The sequence below is a fragment of the Lepidochelys kempii genome, chromosome 3 (genome assembly GCF_965140265.1).
Source record: "Lepidochelys kempii isolate rLepKem1 chromosome 3, rLepKem1.hap2, whole genome shotgun sequence".
NCBI classification, from domain to species: domain Eukaryota; kingdom Metazoa; phylum Chordata; order Testudines; family Cheloniidae; genus Lepidochelys; species Lepidochelys kempii.
Window position 1 is genome coordinate 154,473,708 of NC_133258.1, and position 17,852 is coordinate 154,491,559.

At 41.3% G+C, this 17,852-nt stretch overlaps 1 protein-coding gene across 2 annotated transcripts in view; it reads left to right on the forward strand.

Annotated features, from left to right (window-relative positions):
* Window positions 1–17,852, forward strand: part of PPP1CB (protein phosphatase 1 catalytic subunit beta) — a 60,723-nt gene that overhangs the window by 28,539 nt on the left and 14,332 nt on the right. For both annotated transcript variants that reach the window (XM_073338619.1, XM_073338617.1), the window contains 2 exons: window positions 3,027–3,257; window positions 3,629–3,733. In XM_073338619.1, coding sequence (XP_073194720.1) covers window positions 3,027–3,257; window positions 3,629–3,733 — 336 coding nt within the window. The remainder of the gene's footprint in view (window positions 1–3,026; window positions 3,258–3,628; window positions 3,734–17,852) is intronic.

The window sequence follows — 17,852 nt, forward strand, 5'->3', positions numbered from 1 at the left end:
ATCCAAGAATATTAAAAGAATTGGCACAAGAAATTGCAAGCCCATTAGCAAGAATTTTTAATGAATCTGTAAACTCAGGGGTTGTACCGTATGATTGGAGAATTGCTAACATAGTTCCTATTTTTAAGAAAGGGGAAAAAAAGTGATCCAAGTAATTATAGGCCTGTTAGTTTGACATCTGTAGTATGCAAGGTCTTGGAAAAAATTTTGAAGGAGAAAGTAGTTAAGGACATTGAAGTCAATGGTAAATGGGACAAAATACAACATGGTTTTACAAAAGGTAGATCGTGCCAAACCAACCTGATCTCCTTCTTTGAGAGAGTAACAGATTTTTTAGATAAAGGAAACGCAGTGGATCTAATTTACTTAGATTTTAGTAAGGCGTTTGATACTGTGCCACATGGGGAATTATTAAATTGGATAAGCTGGGCATCAATAGGAAAATTGAAAGGTGGATAGGGAATTGGTTAAAGGGGAGACTACAACGGGTCCTACTGAAAGGTGAACTGTCAAGTTGGAGGGAGGTTACCAGTGGAGTTCCTCAAGGATCAGTTTTGGGACCAATCTTATTTAATCTTTTTATTACTGACCTGGGCACAAAAAGTGGGAGTGTGCTAATAAAGTCTGCAGATGATACAAAGCTGGGAGGTATTGCTAATTTAGAGAAGGACAGGGATACCCTACAGGAGGATCTGGATGACCTTGTAAACTGGAGTAATAGGAATAGGATGAAATTTAATAGTGAGAAGTGTAAGGTCATGCATTTAGGGATTAATAACAAGAATTTTAGTTATAAGCTAGGGACGCATCAACTAGAAGTAACGGAGGAGGAAAAGGACCTTGGAGTATTGGTTGATCATAGGATGACTATGAGCTGCCAATGTGATATGGCTGTGAAAAAAGCTAATGTCGTCTTGGGATGCATCAGGAGAGGTATTTCCAGTAGGGATAAGGAGGTTTTAGTACCATTATATAAGGCACTGGTGAGACCTCACCTGGAATACTGTGTGCAGTTCTGGTCTCCCATGTTTAAGAAGGATGAATTCAAACTGGAACAGGTACAGAGAAGGGCTACTAGGATGATCTGAGGAATGGAAAACTTGTCTTATGAAAGGAGACTCAAGGAGCTTGGCTTGTTTAGCCTAACTAAAAGAAGGTTGAGGGGAGATATGATTGCTCTCTATAAATATATCAGAGGGATAAATACCAGAGAGGGAGAGGAATTATTTAAACTCAGTACCAATGTGGACACAAGAACAAATGGATATAAACTGGCCACTAGGAAATTTAGATTAGAAATTAGACGAAGGTTTCTAACCATCAGAGGAGTGAAGTTTTGGAATAGCCTTCCGAGGGAAGTAGTGGGGGCAAAAGATCTATCTTGCTTTAAGATTAAACTCGATAAGTTTATGGAGGAGATGGTATGATGGGATAACATGGTTTTGGTAATTAAATATTCATGGTAAATAGGCCCAATGGCCTGTGATGGGTTTTTAGATGGGGTAAGATCCAAGTTACCCGGGAAAGAATTTTCTGTAGTATCTGGCTGATGAATCTTGCCCATATGCTCAGGGTTTAGCTGATCGCCATATTTGGGGTCGGGAAGGAATTTTCCTCCAGGGCAGATTGGAAGGCCCTGGAGGTTTTTCGCCTTCCTCTGTAGCATGGGGCACGGGTCACTTGCTGGAGGATTCTCTGCTCCTTGAGGTCTTCAAACTACAATTTGAGGACTTAAATAGCACAGATATAGGTGTGAGGTCTTTTTTAGGAGTGGTGGGTGAAATTCTGTGGCCTGCATTGTGCAGGAGGTCAGACTAGATGATCATAATGGTCCCTTCTGACCTAAATATCTATGAATCTATGACTTTACAATGGGAGTATCATATTCCCATTTTACAGATGGGGAAACTGAAGCATAGCAAGATGAAGAGACTTACCCAAGGTCACCCAGTAGACCAGTGGCAAAGCCAGGAATAGAACCACAGTCCAGTGATCTATCTTGTAAGCCTCACTGCCTTCCTATACACAAGTAATTTTAGAGAATTCTTTAGTGTTTAAGTTTCTATTCTTCTTCCATCACACCCATCTACACAGTTATAGTTAGCCAGCCTCTGTGTGATATAGTATTCTGTGCCAACTAGTAACCATAGAACTGTTGCACCATGCAGCCTGCCTATTTTTTTTTTGGAAGTGGCCCGTTGTGGAATATATGGTAAGTGGTACGTGAATCTGGCTGAATAATTTGTCAAATAATACTTATTGTAGCAGTTTTTAATTAACTACTTGCAAGTTTGCTGGATATCTTTTGTATAGGATATGATTTTCAAGAGTTCTGCACCATGTGGTATAGCAAATTACACGCGCGCACACAATTCCATGAAGGAAGGCACTTAGCCAAGCTACCTTGTCCAATGACATTGTATAATAGCTGTAATATTGCCGGGGTGACCAGCAGGTCAACTGTTATGACTTTGTAGGGTATAAAACAAATTTAGAATAGCTTAATGCAGCACCTGCCTCTATTGATTTGTCCAGTTTCTTTACTGATTGCTTTTGGGAGGAGAGCAGAGTGTGTGGTAGTTGGCATACAAACCTACAAGTTGCTTTGCTTTTTAAAAATAGTTAGACTTGCCACCTTCTACTGTGTATTAGTTGCATCAAGCCAGCTTTCTTCTGAATTTAAGTTTTTAAATTTGTACAAATAAACTGGAATTTCCCATCTTTTCTGGGGACTACTTAGGTAAATTGAAAGGAAGATTCGGTACCCTTCAGAATGTTTCCAGAACTGACGCTGCAATTCTCTGTAAATCTTGTGGGCAATTTCCATAGATTGAGTGCTTCCATTTTGGCTTTCTTTATCCTTTCTCAACAGACCATCTGAAAGATCTTGCCAGAATATCAGTCCGTCAACTGCCTCTCAATTCTTAACTGACCCTCTAAAATGAGTACTAATTCAATGTCTTGGTTTCAGTAAGATATTTATAATATTGTACTAATCTTTATTTCTTTAAATTTACCTTACTCAGGTGACATTCATGGGCAATATACAGATTTACTTCGATTGTTTGAGTATGGAGGATTCCCACCAGAAGCCAACTATCTTTTCCTGGGAGATTACGTAGACAGAGGCAAGCAGTCTCTGGAAACCATCTGCTTATTACTGGCATACAAAATCAAGTATCCAGAAAACTTCTTTCTCCTAAGAGGAAACCATGAGTGTGCTAGCATTAATCGTATCTATGGATTCTATGATGAATGTAAGAAAACCTTCTAGTTCTCAAAAGTTGCTTCTATTTAACAATATATTGTAGGAGTAGAAAGTAGATTATTTTTAACCAAATAATGTCTGTTTTTCCTTGCAAGAATTTATCAAAGCAGTCTGTAGGAAAAGCTTTCCATAAATTATTTTGAAACATACCTTATGTCTCTTAATACTTAGTTTTACATGTGTGTTTTTACTTGAAGTAAACTTACTGTGAAATGCCTTAACAGGTGATCATCTTCACAGGTTTTGTGAAACTTGAATAGTTCAGCTTTCAGACTTTACCTACATCTTTGTGCAGGGTATAATACACATTGTAGGTTGGCTGTATAATTCCTTTCCTAATAGACTATTCTGTTCCTGCAGGCAAACGGCGATTTAATATTAAACTTTGGAAGACATTCACAGACTGCTTTAACTGTCTGCCTATTGCAGCCATTGTGGATGAGAAGATCTTCTGCTGTCATGGAGGTAAGATAATTACTTCAATCTGACGGTGAATGTAGTTATATTTTTCCTATCCATTGCATAATTAGCATAAATTTCCAGCCCAGGATCAGACTAAAACATTGTCCTATGTTTCATACAATAGCAATTAAATTATTATTGAGAGTAACTTTAATGGCACCATTAAGATAACTGTGGCTTATTCCTGTTCGGATCTTATCATCCTCACTCTCTGTTCTCCCTTATTGTTGTGCTCAGGAACAGGATCTTTGCATTTATCTTCCAATATGCCTAAGTCCTTGTGCAAAATAACAGAAAAGACAGACCAAAAATTGCACGTTTCTTCTTCAGAATCAGTCTGAAATTTAATGTGAGGTCAGCTTTAAAGAATTGACTTACATGCTGATTCCCTCCTCCCACTCCCAAAGAATTGCATAATAAATTGTCCAATTGTGGGATAACAAACTTGTTTGCCTCTGTATTTGACAAGTTTGTACAGCTTTTTGTTCCCCCCCCTGCTCCTGTGTCCAGTCGTATGGACCAGTGTATTTTTCTCATCTATATGAACATTCAATGGCTTACAAGGCTTTTTCTCCCTGCTCATATCCATTCCCTCCACAGCTAGCTTCTTTGCTTTCTTCACTTTTTCTCACTGGATCCTAGGCAGAATGTAACATATTTACCTCCTTGTAGAATGATCAGCCATCCAAGTGAGCACAGCCACGCCTGTAGTGTTTTGTGCCCAAACTGCTCCAGCTATGGGCGTCATGGTGCTGCAGTTATGCCTCCTGTACCTCCCTCAAGGCTGACTGGAGCAGGCCCGGGCTCTAAATTTCCTTCTGCTTTCTTGGTGAACAGGAATGCTTCTTACAGCAAGGCAGTGGTAACAAAGTAGGAGGCTTTGGCTCAGTTTTGCCTCAAGATTCAGGGAGTGAGCGTAGTAGCCCCTGTTTTGCCCAGCAACTGGAGGCTGCCTAAATTGGAGCTCAGACTTCCATTTTCCCAATCCAATGTGGGGCATGGGACCCGCAGCCTTTTGCAAGAGCTGCTGAGCAGTTGTCCAATCCTGTTTCTTAAGCACTTCCCCTCCCCTTCTTGGGTCAGTAGCATCTCAAAAGAGCCATCGCTCTACTGCCACCTGACTTTTAATGCCTTTGCTTACTTCAAGTCTCTACCCTTCTTCCCCTGATGGTGCAGAATAATAAAATGCTGCAGGACTGCAGCCATGGCACATCACAGCTGTTGGTGCTCCAGCCCTCTTCTAATAAGGATTATCTTCTCTTTGCAGAAGCTGAAGACTCTGGCAACCTCCATAACTTTTGTTTCCCCTCACAAGAGCAGTAGGGGAATATTACTTATAGACCCTAACTCAAAAATATGGGTCTGTCATAAATATAAAGGGAAGGGTAAACCCCTTTAAAATCCCCCCTGGCCAGAGGAAAAATCCTCTCACCTGTAAAGGGTTAAGAAGCTAAAAGTAACCTCGCTGGCACCTGACCAAAATGACCAATGAGGAGACAAGATACTTACTTTCAAAAGCTGGGAGGAGGGAGAAAAACAAAGGGTCTGCGTCTGTCTGTGTGATGCTTTTGCTGGGGACAGAACAGGAATGGAGTCTTAGAATTTAGTAAGTAATCTAGCTAGGTATGTGTTAGATTATGATTTCTTTAAATGGCTGAGAAAATAGCTGTGCTGAATAGAATGAATATTCCTGTCTGTGTGTCTTTTTTTTGTAACTTAAGGTTTTGCCTAGAGGGATTCTATGTTTTGAATCTAATAACCCTGTAAGGTATTTACCATCCTGACTTTACAGGTGATTCTTTTTTACTTCTATTAAAAGTCGTCATCTTCCAAAAAAAAAAAAAATCAAAATCCTAAAAAACCCAAAAACTAACACTTTTGTCTTCATGCAGCTAGGTAGAAATCTCCTCTAGTTGCTCTTCGGTCTGTGAAGACTTGTGAATTTCCCTGCAGGAGGTTAACTACTCTGCCTTTAGGAAGAGAAACTGCAGCTCCCAAAGACAATTCCCTTTTGTCTCTGCTCTGGCCCCAAAGCAAAGCAAAATAAAAAAAACTTCCAACTATTGCCAGTTGGAGACCTGCTTTCTAGCAGCACAAAGGATTTTAAAAATTTCCTTTTAAAATCTGTTTTTCTGGATCAAAAAATCTCAGATTGATCTCAATGATTTCAAGTTAATCCCACCGCTCTGCCACCATGTCAAGGTTCCTTCCCCACTCTGAACTCTAGGGTACAGATGTGGGGACCTGCCTGAAAACCTCCTAAGCTTACTTTTACCAGCTTAGGTTAAAACTTTCCCAAGGTACAAACTATTTTACCCTTTGCCCTTGGACTTCCACTGCCACCACCAAACTTTATCTGGGTTCCTGAGAAACCGTTGTTTGGAAACATCTTTCCCCCCAAAATCCTCCCAACCCTTGCACCGCACTTCCTGGGGAAGGTTTGGTAAAAATCCTCACCAATTTGCATAGGTGACCACAGACCCAAACCGTTGGATCTTAGAACAATGAAAAAGCATTCAGTTTCCTTACAAGAAGACTTTTAATAGAAGTAAAAAAGAATCACCTCTGTAAAATCAGGATGGTAAATATCTTACAGGGTAATTAGATTCAAAACATAGAGAATCCCTCTAGGCAAAACCTTAAGTTACAAAAAAGACACACAGACAGGAATATTCATTCTATTCAGCACAGCTATTTTCTCAGCCATTTAAAGAAATCATAATCTAACACATACCTAGCTAGATTACTTACTAAATTCTAAGACTCCATTCCTGTTCTGTCCCCAGCAAAAGCATCACACAGACAGACGCAGACCCTTTGTTTTTCTCCCTCCTCCCAGCTTTTGAAAGTAAGTATCTTGTCTCCTCATTGGTCATTTTGGTCAGGTGCCAGCGAGGTTACTTTTAGCTTCTTAACCCTTTACAGGTGAAAGGATTTTTCCTCTGGCCAGGAGGGATTTTAAAGGGATTTACCCTTCCCTTTATATTTGACAGGGCCCTAACTCAAAAATATGCCAAAAGGGTAGTAAGGAATGCTTTCTGTGGGAGTTCACTCTAACTGCTGTCCTTAGTGGATCAGCTCCATATGCTTTACCTTCCCTCTGCTGCTCCCCTTCTTCGTCCTGTGATTATTCTTTCCAGAACCAGACAGTAAATGTAAATCAGGGTTGAAAAGGCAAAAACTCTGAAAGGTCAAGGGTCTGCCCCTAAGAGAAAGCCAAAGGCATTTGATAAGGAAAAGAACGTGGATTTTTTTAATTCTGATGACCTGATTAATAAGCAAATTAGTAGGGTCCAATGCCTTAGTACGATTTGCCCTTGAAGGGGATTGTTAGGACAAAGATTCCTAGGGGTTTGAAAGGGTGTGGCTTTGTCTCCATTGGGGATTTCAGCCAGCAGGGTAACTGCACTAGAGTAAATATCTGGTGTAGACAGGCAAGCAGCACTCATAAGTTGCAGTTTTGCTTCTACTTGAAACTGAGGTAGATAGTGCTACTTGTCTCTACACTTGGAGTTTATACTAAGTATAGGGACAAATCCCCCATATAGACAAGTCCTGCGAACATTTCCCTTCTCCAAGAAGTTGGCCAAGATATACTTGGAGAAATCCAGAATTGTCTGTTCTCCACAACTCCAGGCTGTACATTTCACAGTCTCCCACTGGTACTGCAGAAAAGTGATGGTCCTCACAAAGATTGGCCAAGTGGTCACAGTCTGTGGAGAGTCTTCCATCCCATTAGCCTTTTAACTTACCCCTATCATGGATATGGAAGACAGAATCTGGACTCCATCTTGAGGAAATATCATGAATTAGGACATCTATAAGTTCAGAAGGGACTATTAAATCATCTGTCTTACCTTTATAAGACAGACTACAGTACTTGACCCAGTATACAGCCTGATAACTTGTTTGACTAAGGTATTCCTTTCTAAAAGATGCTTAAAGACTCAAAAATGGGGATTCCACCACTCGGTAGTTTGTTTCAATGGCTAGTCACCCTCATTGTTAGAAACGAGACAAAATTTTTAACTTGATTTTGTCTGACTTCAGCTTCCAGACATTGGTTCCTCTTATGCCTTTTTCTGTTAGCTCAAAGGTCCCAGTAGTATAGAATCATAGAATATCAGGGTTGGAAGGGACCACAGGAGGTCATCTAGTCCAGCCCCCTGCTCAGAGCAGGACTGATCCCCAATTAAATCATCCCAGCCAGGGCTTTGTCAAACCTGACCTTAAAAACTTCTAAGGAAGGAGATTCCACCAGCTCCCTAGGTACCGCATTCCAGTGTTTCTCCACCCTCCTAGTGAAAAATTTTTTCCTAATATCCAACCTAAACCTCCCCCACTGCAACTTGAGACCATTACTCCTTGTTCTGTCATCAGCTACCACTGAGAACAGTCTAGAGCCATCCTCTTTGAAACCCCATTTAAACAGTTGAATGCAGCTATCAAATCCCCCTTCATTCTTCTCTTCCGCAGACTAAACAATCCCAGTTCCCTCAGCCTCTCCTCATAACTCGTGTTCCAGTCCCCTAATCATTTTTGTTGCCCTCCGCTGGACGTTTTCCAATTTTTCCACATCCTTCTAGTGTGGGGCCCAAAACTGGACACAGTACTCCGGATGAGGCCTCACCAGTGTTGAATAGAGGGGAACAATCATGTCCCTCGATCTGCTGGCAATGCCCCTACTTATACATCCCAAAATGCCATTGGTCGTATTAGCAACAATGGCACACTGTTGACTCATATCCAGCTTCTCGTCCACTGTAACCCCTATGTCCTTTTCTACAGAACTGCTGCCGAGCCATTCGGTCCCTAGTCTATAGCGGTGCACTGGATTCTTCTGTCCTAAGTGCAGGACTCTGCACTTGTCCTTGTTGAACCTCATCAGATTTCTTTTGGCCCAATCCTCCAATTTGTCTAGGGCCCTCTGTATCCTATCCCTACCCTCCAGCGTATCTACCTCTCCTCCCAGTTTAGTGTCATCTGCAAACTTGCTGAGGGTGCAATCAACACCATCCTCCAGATCATTTATGAAGATATTGAACAAAACTGGCCCCAGGACCGACCCTTGGCATGCTCCACTTGAAACCGGTTGCCAACTAGACATGGAGCCATTGATCACTACCTGTTGAGCCCAACAATCTAACCAGCTTTCTATCCACCTTATAGTCCATTCATCCAGCCCATACTTCTTTAACTTGCTGGCAAGAATACTGTGGGAAACAGTGTCAAAAGCTTTGCTAAAGTCAAGGAACAACACGTCCACTGCTTTCCCTTCATCCACAGAGCCAGTTATCTCGTCATAGAAGGCAATTAGATGAGTCAAGCATGACTTGCCCTTGGTGAATCCATGCTGACTGTTCCTGATCACTTTCCTCTAAGTGCTTCAGAATTGATTCCTTGAGGACCTGCTCCATGATTTTTCCAGGGACTGAGGTGAGGCTGACTGGCCTGTAGTTCCCAGGATCCTCCTCCTTCCCTTTTTTAAAGATGGGCACTACATTAGCCTTTTTCCAGTCGTCCGGGACTTCCCCCAATCGCCATGAGTTTTCAAAGATAATGGCCAATGGCTCTGCAACCACATCCGCCAACTCCTTTAGCACTCTCGGATGCAACGCATCTGGCCCCATGGACTTGTGCACGTCCAGCTTTTCTAAATAGTCCTGAACCACTTCTTTCTCCACAGAGGGCTGGTCACCTCCTCCACATGCTGTGCTGCCCAGTGTAGCAGTCTGGGAGCTGACCTTGTTCGTGAAGACATAGGCAAAAAAAGCATTGAGTACATTAGCTTTTTCCACATCCTCTGTCACTAGGTTGCCTCCCCCATTCAGTAAGGGGCCCACACTTTCCTTGACTTTCTTCTTGTTGCTAACATACCTGAAGAAACCCTTCTTGTTACTCTTAACATCTCTTGCTAGCTGCAACTCCAGGTGTGATTTGGCCTTCCTGATTTCACTCCTGCATGCCTGAGCAATATTTTTATACTCATCCCTGGTCATTTGTCCAATCTTCCATTTCTTGTAAGCTTCTTTTTTGTGTTTAAGATCAGCAAGGATTTCACTGTTAAGCCAAGCTGGTCGCCTACCATATTTACTATTCTTTCTATACGTTGGGATGGCTTGTCCCTGTAACCTCAATAAGGATTCTTTAAAATAGTAACTGGTGTTTTTTTCCCCCATAAAGGTACTTAATACCATAAACAAGTCACCTCTTGATCTTTTTGATAAGTTTAATAGACTTGAGCGCCTTAAGGCTCACTGTAAGGCCATTTTCCCAGTCTTCTAATTTTTTGTGGTGCTTCTCTGTACCCCATCCAGTTAAACATCTTTTTTTTTTTTTAAAGTGGATACCAGAACTGTACACAGTAATCCAGGATGTCTCCTCAGTGCCATGTGGAGGTGAAATCACCTCACTGTTTCTACTCAGTACTGATAATACATCCAAGGATCACATTAGCCCTTGCCATAGCATCATACTGGGAGATCATGTGGTCTTGTGCCTGTCTTTTGTGTCCCCATAATCTTCTTCAGATTCACTGCCTTCCTGAATACAGTCCTCCATTCTGTAGGTATAACGTGAAATCCTTGTTCCTAGATGTATGGCCTTGTAGTTGGCTCTAATAAATCTTAGTGTTTCTGTGTGTTCCTCACTGCTGATTATCTGTTGTCTTATAAGACTCTTGGAAGCTCATTTTTTGCCTGCCTAGAAAGTTAAATTAGACCTCTTTCTCCTTGCCAACCAACTTGGGATACATGTCCTGGTAATGACAAGGCAACACTGTTACCCATGGCCTTAGCCAGAGGAACGTGACTTATGACCCTATCCTGGTAGGGGCATCACCTCTTCAGAAAAAGTGTGGACCAAACCTTGAAAGTCCTGGCTGATTTCAAGATGTTGCTTCCTTGAGACTAGCCCCGAAAGCCTGACAGCACCTTACCGAAGTCTGCTAGGAATGGAGTGTCCTCTTGAAGGTCCCCTGAAGGATTTCATTCAGGTTTCAATATTCCAGATGCCCCATATTAACTTTTAAGCTAATAGGATCCACAGATCTCAAAGGGCTGCTGAGCCAGTACCCATCTTGCTCTAGAGGCTCCTTTGTTAGAGGGAATGAGAGGAAAGTGCTTCAGTCTGCAGTGGGTCCTGTCCATAATAGCTATATATTAATTTTCTCCACTTCATCTGGTTCAGTCCCTTCTTATCTTCACATTCTCCTTTCGATCTCCCAATAAAAAGCCACCAGAAGCATACTTTCTCTGATTGCCGTTAAGGCCGCGTGCATAGCTTTTCAACAAAAAACAAGAAGAGAATTCTGTAGTTATGGCCTAAAAGGTTCTCAAAAGTTCATTTCTAGATCATCCTAGCTAGATGGATAAAGGCCCCCTCAACCTCACAGTAGCCATTGGGAATTACCTGCATGCACTCCAGCTGCATTCAGTGTTTGCTATAGCTGTGCGGAATGGTGGGGGCATTAGTTGGAACAGCTTGGTAGAGGGATGATTATGATATGAGATCTGAATTCCCCCTCTTTCCCCGCCCCCGCACATATGTGAAAAAGATCAAATGAAAGAGATGCATGTGTACCTTGAGGGATCCAGTATGCATAATTTCAGTGCTAAGTTGTGTAGGTTGTCCATAGCAGTGCACAGGGGTCATCTCGTGGTGCTGATTGTTAGCAATGAGGTGGGATATGAGAGCATCTGCATGGGTAATGGTGAAGGATTTATAAAATGTAATGAGCGGTTTGTTTCTAGTGTGTGGGTTCAGTGTTTGGGTGTAGAACAGTACCTGTTCAGTACCGCTTGCCTGAAAACAAGTTTTTTGCCTTAGCAAAGAGAAGGTGTTACTCTCTTACAGATGTCAGTGCTTATCGCACACGGAATAGGCATATGTCTTCCAAGGTAGAGTGTGAGTATGTGTTCCTTTATCAACCGCAGGTGTTCAGCTTCTGTCAGCCCAAAGTGGAATCTGCTAAAGACTTGCATAACTTTCAATTAAAGCCCTTTTTCCTTTTTTAGCTCATGAAGCATCCATTGCTTTAGTAGTAGAGTGGCTGAGTCTTGCTAGGGTAAGACAACTCAGCAGCTTTATATGCTGAAATACTGGGCTCTCTCTCCCGAGTTGGGGAGCCCTTGCACACTGCTACTTGGCATTGGTCCAGGTTGTTAAATGAGTAGAAGCAGATTTCACTACCTATAGTACAGATTTTTTTCAGTGAAATCTTCAGGTTCTCCCAGCATTTTATTTTGATCCTGAGAATTACTAGCTTTTTAAAAAGCTACTCTCTGGGATCGTCTAATTTTTCATAAGTGTGTATGCCAACAGTGAATCCAAATGAAAGAGTAGAAGCAAGCCTGTAGAGCAGGGGTGGACAAACTTTTTGGCCTGAGGGCCACATCGGGGTTGCAAAACTATATGGAGGGCCAGGTAGGGAAGGCTGTGCCTTCCCAAACAGTCTGGTCCCCACCCCCTGACTGCCCCTCAGAACCCCTGACCCATCCAACCCCCACTGCTCCTTGTCCCCTGACCGCCACCTTCCAGGGACCCCACCCCCATCCCCCCCGGACTCCACCTCCATCCATCTCCTATGTCCCCTGACTGCCCTGACCCCTATCCATACCCCTTGCCCCCTGACAGGCCCCCCAGGACTCCACCCTCTATCTAACCCCCCTATTCCCCATCCCCTGACCAAGTGTCCCCTGACTATTGGGATCTCCTGCCCCTTATCCAACCCCCACCCCCATACCATGCTGCTCAGAGTGGCAGGAGCTTGCAAGTGTGCGGTCTGTATGGAGCCAGCCACGCCACCCAGAGTGCTGGCGGCGCAGTGAGCTGAGGCTGCGAGGGAGGGGGGAACAGCAGGGGAGGGGCCAGGGGCTAGCCTCCCCAGTCAGGGGCTCAAGGGCCAGGCAGGGCTGTCCCGCAGGCCAGATGTGGCCCATGGGCTGTACTTTGCCCACCTCTGCTGTAGAGGGAGTGCATCTGGGCAGAGTGATAAATTTGGAAGCTGGTCGCTTATGACTAGCAAGTTTGAACAACAGAAGGAAAACCATTGGTTCAGATTGTTGAATGCATTGTCAAAGAACCTTGATTTACAGGTATTGAATCTCTTCCAAATAGTTTAGGTATGATACTTAAAAGCTTCTTAAAACAGCATATAATTGAAGGTTTTTGCTAATCCCTTTAGGGGAGATAGCTACTCCAGATGACAAGATTTACTCTCCATAGAAATACTTTATAAATTGCATTGATACAGAAATATCATAATTTCTCTGTGAACTAGAATTCATAAGATGTGCAGAAATATTTCCCAAATCATGACACAGATATCAGTTAAACTCAGGAAATAGGCAGTAACCAGTGAGGTGGTGGTAGGGGTATGTGGCTTGTGCAGACCCTGTTACTGTTGACCTTAGACTAAAAAAAAAAAAAAAACTTAAGAGCTTGAAGTTCTGCATGTATTGTACTTGGGAACAGGGGCCCATGAGAGAATCCTGGAAGGTGATTTACTTCTGGAAAACAAATATAAGGTGTAAAGATGCTTCCCTTATAAACATAATTGCGGATTTAAAAACACATCTATTTTCTCTTTAAAAAGTAAGAAGACCCCAAATTCTGTGTACTGTTTAAAGGGTATTCTAAGAAACTTGACTAATCCAATAACTTTAAAAACAAATGCCCCTTAAGGGGGCCCCTTTAAGACTTGTAACGCTTCCAGAGAGAAGCAAAAGTATTACACTATTAAAGCTGATTTGCAGATATGAAAAGCTTAGCAAAATGTCCTGAATACTTCAAAATAACAAGCAGCTCAGGGTGGCACTTAGCACATTTGAATGGTAAACCTTGCCCTCTCTTCTCCTCCCCATCCCCTCCAAACTGCTTTTCAGGTCCCCGAAGCTATGGATTGTCAGCACCTACTCATGATGTTTGAGTCTGTGTGTACTGTACTGGTAATAACACAAACCTGCTGGAACTCGGAGCCAGCTTATAGGAGTATGGTATGTGCCTTTTTTACTATATTGCGTATTTTTGCATAGTTTATTTTTAAAACCTTGCCCTCTGGGATATACAATAAAAACTTTGCAAAACCGCATGACATAGTAAACAAAAGGCACCTCAGACTTCTCCAGTTAGGCAGCATGCTAAAATCCTGATTTCACACCCTTGTTCCTTTTCTGCTTTGACTTCTGCAGTCCTCTTCTCTTTGCCCCGCCCACATCTGATTATATAAACCAAATCTCCTCTGCTACAGTCTCTCCAATATGTTGCTGCTGAAATTATCTTCTGTCACTGACTCAGATGTTCCCCTCTTTGAATCCCTTCACTGGCTTTTTGACTGCACATGAAATTCAAGTCTCATCCTTGCTTTTAGGGTCTTCCATAGCTCTGTACTCACTTCTTCATTTTACCCTGTCTTTTTGCTTAAATTTAGCCTAGCTCTTAACCATCCCCAGTTTCCTCCTTTCACTCTTTTTTTCTTTGGGTCCTCTTCCATGCTGCTCGTTGCTTCACTCTTCTCCTCATGAGTGAAAGGGCTTTGCTGCTTCAGAGCCACTCTTTCAGGAGGCCTTCCAGTGATAACTGCTGTTCACCTTCTGCACTGCTAATTTCATATGGTCACCATGTCTACTGCCAGAATAGTTTGTCTGCCTGAATTAGATTTTCATCTCTTGAGGGAGGAAGCAAGATCTTCATGTGCAACACAAAGCATAGAAGTGGTGTTTCAATGGTGGGAATTCTGTGATTGGTGTGATACTGCTCAGCATAGCGTTGGGGCTTCCTGTGAGGGGAAGCATCAATATGGAAATGGTAAAAGATGACTTGAGAATACCTGTGGAGAGCCATGGGTTAAATTCCTAATTTGCAGAGTACCCCTTGTGCCCTTTTTATCGTATGATTCTATATGGGATGCACTTTTTCCTTGAGTAAAAATCTGAGACAGCCAGCAGGGCTTTCTCAGTGCTCTTCTTACTATTTATAATGTTCTTCCCTTTTTGATTCACCAGTGCTTGGATTTGATGAGGACAATCAGGCCCCTTAAGTTCCATGTTTTGATCTTGCTTTGGCTTAGACTGAACATGCACCTGTATAATCCTTTTAGTGCATTTAAATTTATAAAAACACTTGTCTGTATCTTGTTACCAGCAAATGGCTGCATCAGAGGACCAGGCTTGTAACTGTTGCCATGTCACAGGTTGCAGTCTGGAAACTACACTGTTGGATAAAGATGGTAAACTCTTAATGCACAAGGTATTGAAGTTTACAAGTTATCATTGTAGTGGGGCAGTTTGACAGTAGCTTTTCTAATTTGTATTAAATCCAGATAGTATATGGATCTTAACCCTTGACCACTCTATTGCTCAGAATAGGAGGAGGTGGGATAAGAGGCAATCTCAGCTTCTTGCAAAAGTGATCTTTATTTGCAGATGTTCAAATTGTATTTCAGCATTTAAAAAAATCCTTGTGCTGCTATATGCTGCTATCTTGCACAATCTTCAACCCTGCATCCACTGGACTTACAACACTCTGCTGATCCAGGTAGCACACTTGTTTTAAAGGCAATTTGTATTTGTTGATGGTGTTTTGAGTAGCTTTGGATGCTTTGAATATCTTTTTTTCCTAGGAGTCCACATTGACTAACCTCTGCACGTGACCCTGCCTTGTACCATATTGCACAATGATTTTGCTGGATAAGATTTACGAGACAAATCCAGAAGAGATTTTAAATTGATGTAACTTGCATGTCAGTAGGTCAAAAGAGGATTGTGGAAGGATAAGTAACTGACAGGAGGGTGTCAATTAAAGCTGACTAGGGCCTACTTTTACATGACTACTTCCTTCTTGATGTGTAGCTAACAGAAATTTAAACTTGTTTGGACCCAATTTCGAAGGTGTAATTTGCACCAGTTTACATATACCTCTTTCTTTATATTAAGCCAAAGAACCAGTTTTTCTTAAATAACAAGATAAAACTGTCTTATTAAATGCTTGGAATATTGAACAAAAATAATCAGTCTTAAAATAGATTGAAAATTAGTATTCATAATAGAAGGCTCTTACTGACATAAAGGGGTGTTCTTGAATAATACAGCTGCCACCATCTGTCAACTCTGAAATTTCAAGTGAAGTCAAAATTTAAGTGACTTTTATAGTGAAAGATTCTTCCTGCCATGTGAACTCTTTAGAACATTGGACTGAGCAAAATAGACTTTCTTTTAATGTTAAGCCTATGTAAGGGAAAGGAGTTTTATTCTGTTACAGCTCCTAGGTTCTGTTCTCAGCTTTGTGACTGATTTATGTGGTTTTGGACAAATCACTTAACTTCTGTAGATGAAACAATCCTTTGAGGGTTTTTCAAGGCCCTTTCATCCATCTTAAGCCTTGCTGTGGGGCTGTGTTAAAGTAAAGCAGCCTTGTAGGTACTCTTCTAAATCCCTGCATGTCAAGGAGAATGCTTCCATGTCTGCACTGCTTAGGCTAGTGTGGAGAGGGACAGTGGGAATCACAAACTGTGGCTGTAGTGACCCTAAGGGCTTGTACACACTACCACTTATGTCCGTATAAGGTGTGTGAATAAGGAACCCCCTGAGTGGTGTAAGTAGGGTGGATTGATTTAAATCAAATTGAGTTAAATCACTATTCAGGAAGATTTGATTTAATCATGGATTTCTACATAAAAGTGCATTCTTGTTGGTTGTTATAACCGTATTACATATTCTTCACAACTCAGAGATAGATGTAGGTTTCATTTTTAGAAGGTACACTATACATGTTTTAAGTGATTTATTTTGAAAACTTTTCAGATTGGTTTTACAGCTATATCAGAAAACAAATGATTGGTTATTTCATTTACCAAAGGTGATTGAAGCAGATATTTATGAAGTCATTGGGAGGTGAACTATTTCCAATTCAACAGGTTAATCATTAATATTTGGAGGATTTTCTTGCCATGCTGTATTAGGGAGGAGAATATCACCAGACATTTAAATTGTTTTATTTAACTAAAACAACAACATTATGTATTCTGGATTTTTTTCTTCAACAACAAACACATAATATTTTAACAAAACAAGCATATGAATTTTTGAATTTAGTTAAACATTCAAATTTTTTAAAATCAGGTTTGTTTTTGTTAACTAAAATGATTTAATTTTTGGGTTAAAAAAACGAAAAAAAAAAACAACTGTCAACCAGGTCAACATGAGAAACTTAAAATATTGACTTCTGCAGCTAACTCAGTCGTCTTCACCTTCATTTTCCTGTTCGTTCATAATCTGGAAAAGAAAAACAAGCTTTCCTGCTTTTTCAGGTCCCAAATAATTTCTCAATTTGGAATGAATTAGTCCAAAGGAAGAAAATATTCTTTCTACACTGGCAGAAGAAGCTACTGCTGTTCAAAGTGAGATAATCTCTTCAGCGGTGTCTGAATCCAAGTGCTTAAGTGATTTCTACCAGTTCACTGGTGTGACTTTCTTTAAAACATCAGCAAACATATATTTCTTGAATGGTTCTTATTCCCAAACTGTCTCTTTTATGACCTACTGCCATTATAGGTTTTCCCTTCTAGTGAGAATGGTATGGTAGATATCAAATCAATGAAGGCTACACTCAAAGACCTCAAGACTTCTGGAATATGCTGCTCAGACAGTTTCACTTTTGTTTCTACTGCCTGTGCCTCCCTTCTCACATTTATCTCTAGACTTCTTGTTCAGATCTATTCTGCCCCCAACAATCTTCTATTCACTGACATTTTTGAAACTTTGGGCTTTTAGAGAGGTAAGGGATTGACTCTCTGTACACAAATTTGCAGAGGGACAATAGGGTTGAGGCCTGTTTTTTCTCACATCTTTATTTATTTTATTTATAAACAACATGCTTGTTAACAGCAAAAATATCTCTGGAGACACAAATCCACAGTTTGAGAACTGCAAAACTAAGCATCTCTGATGGGATCTTCTAGACTGAGCACTGAGTCCCGGGGTAGATAGAAAGATTAATCTAAATAATCTATACAGAAGCCTGTGGAACCCCATAAGATTGGGTTCCTAATCCATGAACTGTTAGAATTCATTTACAAAACTTTTCTTAAACATTACATGAATATATTGTCTCATACTATAGAATT